Here is a 1,997-nt window from a genome sequence, read left to right as displayed (position 1 = left end):
TGAATCAATCATGAATTATAAGGAGGTAAATTTTAGTATAATTAAGTTATAGTAATTATGTAAGTATTATTAAAATTAAAGTAATATTTTTTTCAAATAATTTTTTAAGAAGTATTGTTTAATAATAAAAAATTATTATTTTAAATTTAATAATATTTTTTTAAAATACCGTAATCACTGCTAATTATCGTAGTATAGTCATATTAGAAGGACTTTTATAAAAAATATCTATAAAAGAATATAATGATAATATAAATCTTTTTCCATATATAACATATGGAAAATAATCAAAATATCTACATCTTGTTATGAAAAAAAGAAACTTATTTGTTTAACTATTTTTAGTGCCTCAAACTAATAAGTGTGTTTAACTACTATTTATTAACTCATGCATAAGATTACTTTTCTACATGTTGGTGTTTTAAAATTGTTTGGTGAATAAAGAGTTGCCCTACCTAATCTTGAAGTCATGTTTCGCTACATTATTTGTTTTTCATGCCACGAGGATTGACTATGTAATATGACGATTTTTCTAATAGACTTTTGAATGCTATCACTTCTTTATTTGACTAATAATGTGATTATGCTGACTAGTAATAAAAGCAAAATTTGCTAATGAAGACAAAAATAAATCAAGTAATTAAAATTTATTTGATACAAATCCTCCATTTTATATATATATAACCACACAATTCATGAATCAAAACCAACATACATTATTATTCAATTGTAATATATAGAACATCTTCATCTTCTATATATCTAGGAATAACCCATTGCTATATCTATCATTTTTATGGCTCCATCATTAGAGAGCAATAAAAATGTTGTTATTGATGATGAATCCAATAAGAATCTTCTTAAAGAAGAAGAAGAAGATGGAATGCTTTTTGCAATGGACTTGGGGGTTTTAGTGGCGTTTCCAATGGCTGTTAAGACTGCATTTGAGCTTGGAATCTTCGACATAATAGCCAAAGGTGGTGAACATGCAAAGTTCTCATCTGAAGATATTGCATCAAAGATTGGTAGCACAAACCCTAATGCACCATCAATGGTGGATCGTCTTCTTAGGCTACTTGCAAGTCATTCTTTGCTGTCTTGTTCATCACTTCCTCAAGGTATATACACGAATTTATATATTTATTTTACTCTCATTTCACTGCACTGCCATCGGCTTTTTGTGGCGGTTTTTTATTTTTATATTGTGGTGGTTTTGAATTGTCGCCGGATGATTTAGTGGTGCTTGATAGAGCGCTATCCTTTAAAGGAAAAGTCTAGGGCCAGCAATTTTGTTAAATTCTGGCTAGCATGTAACCAGTAAAAGGAAAGTAAGCCATTGGATGAAATCTCACATCAATCTCACACCATTAAAACCATCATTGATGGCTATTTGATGACTACAAATCACAAAAGTTGCTGGCTCCCTAGCATTCCTCTTCTTTAAGTATCAGAAAATAGTTTTGCGATAATTTTTAACAACTGTTAAAATAATCGCCACTAAACAAAAATTGATTTGCAATAATTTATAACCGCTGCTATATATCGGAATTAATGTAATACTTATTTATTATATTTGTTTCGTATTATGATAAAAAATTATATAAAACTTTTTATTATGTATGTATTAAGAGTTAAAGACCGTTAAACATGTTAACCTAATTTGTCTAAATCTATAGTTTAATTAAATAAAATAATGAGATTTATTTGTATCACCTTTATTAACTGAATTCAATTCTTTAAAAGAATTAAAAAGAGGAAAGATATCTTCATGCAAAAGTAAATAGGTTATTAGTATATATGTATGTATAATATTTAAAAAAAAAAAACACTAATTCTACTTTTTTTGTCCAAATATAATTAACCAGTTTAAATAAATTTTATAACATCAAATATAAGTTAAACAATTAATTACACTATTTTTTAATTAAAACTAAAATATTAAAAAACACATAAGATATAAACATAAAAGTATTATTAACAAACTAGATATGTTTAGT

General features: G+C 26.2%; 1 protein-coding gene across 1 annotated transcript in view; it reads left to right on the top strand.

Annotated features, from left to right (window-relative positions):
• The window catches only part of LOC107626705 (anthranilate N-methyltransferase), a 2,779-nt gene continuing 1,460 nt past the window's right edge, over positions 679–1,997 (top strand). Inside the window, exon 1 of the mRNA XM_016329603.2 lies at positions 679–1,118. Within this exon, the coding sequence (XP_016185089.1) occupies positions 797–1,118 (322 nt within the window). The 5' untranslated portion in view covers positions 679–796. The remainder of the gene's footprint in view (positions 1,119–1,997) is intronic.

This window comes from Arachis ipaensis, chromosome B02 (assembly GCF_000816755.2).
Source record: "Arachis ipaensis cultivar K30076 chromosome B02, Araip1.1, whole genome shotgun sequence".
NCBI lineage: Eukaryota > Viridiplantae > Streptophyta > Magnoliopsida > Fabales > Fabaceae > Arachis > Arachis ipaensis.
Note: the sequence above shows the minus strand (reverse complement) of the source record. Positions and strands in the feature narration are given on the sequence as shown.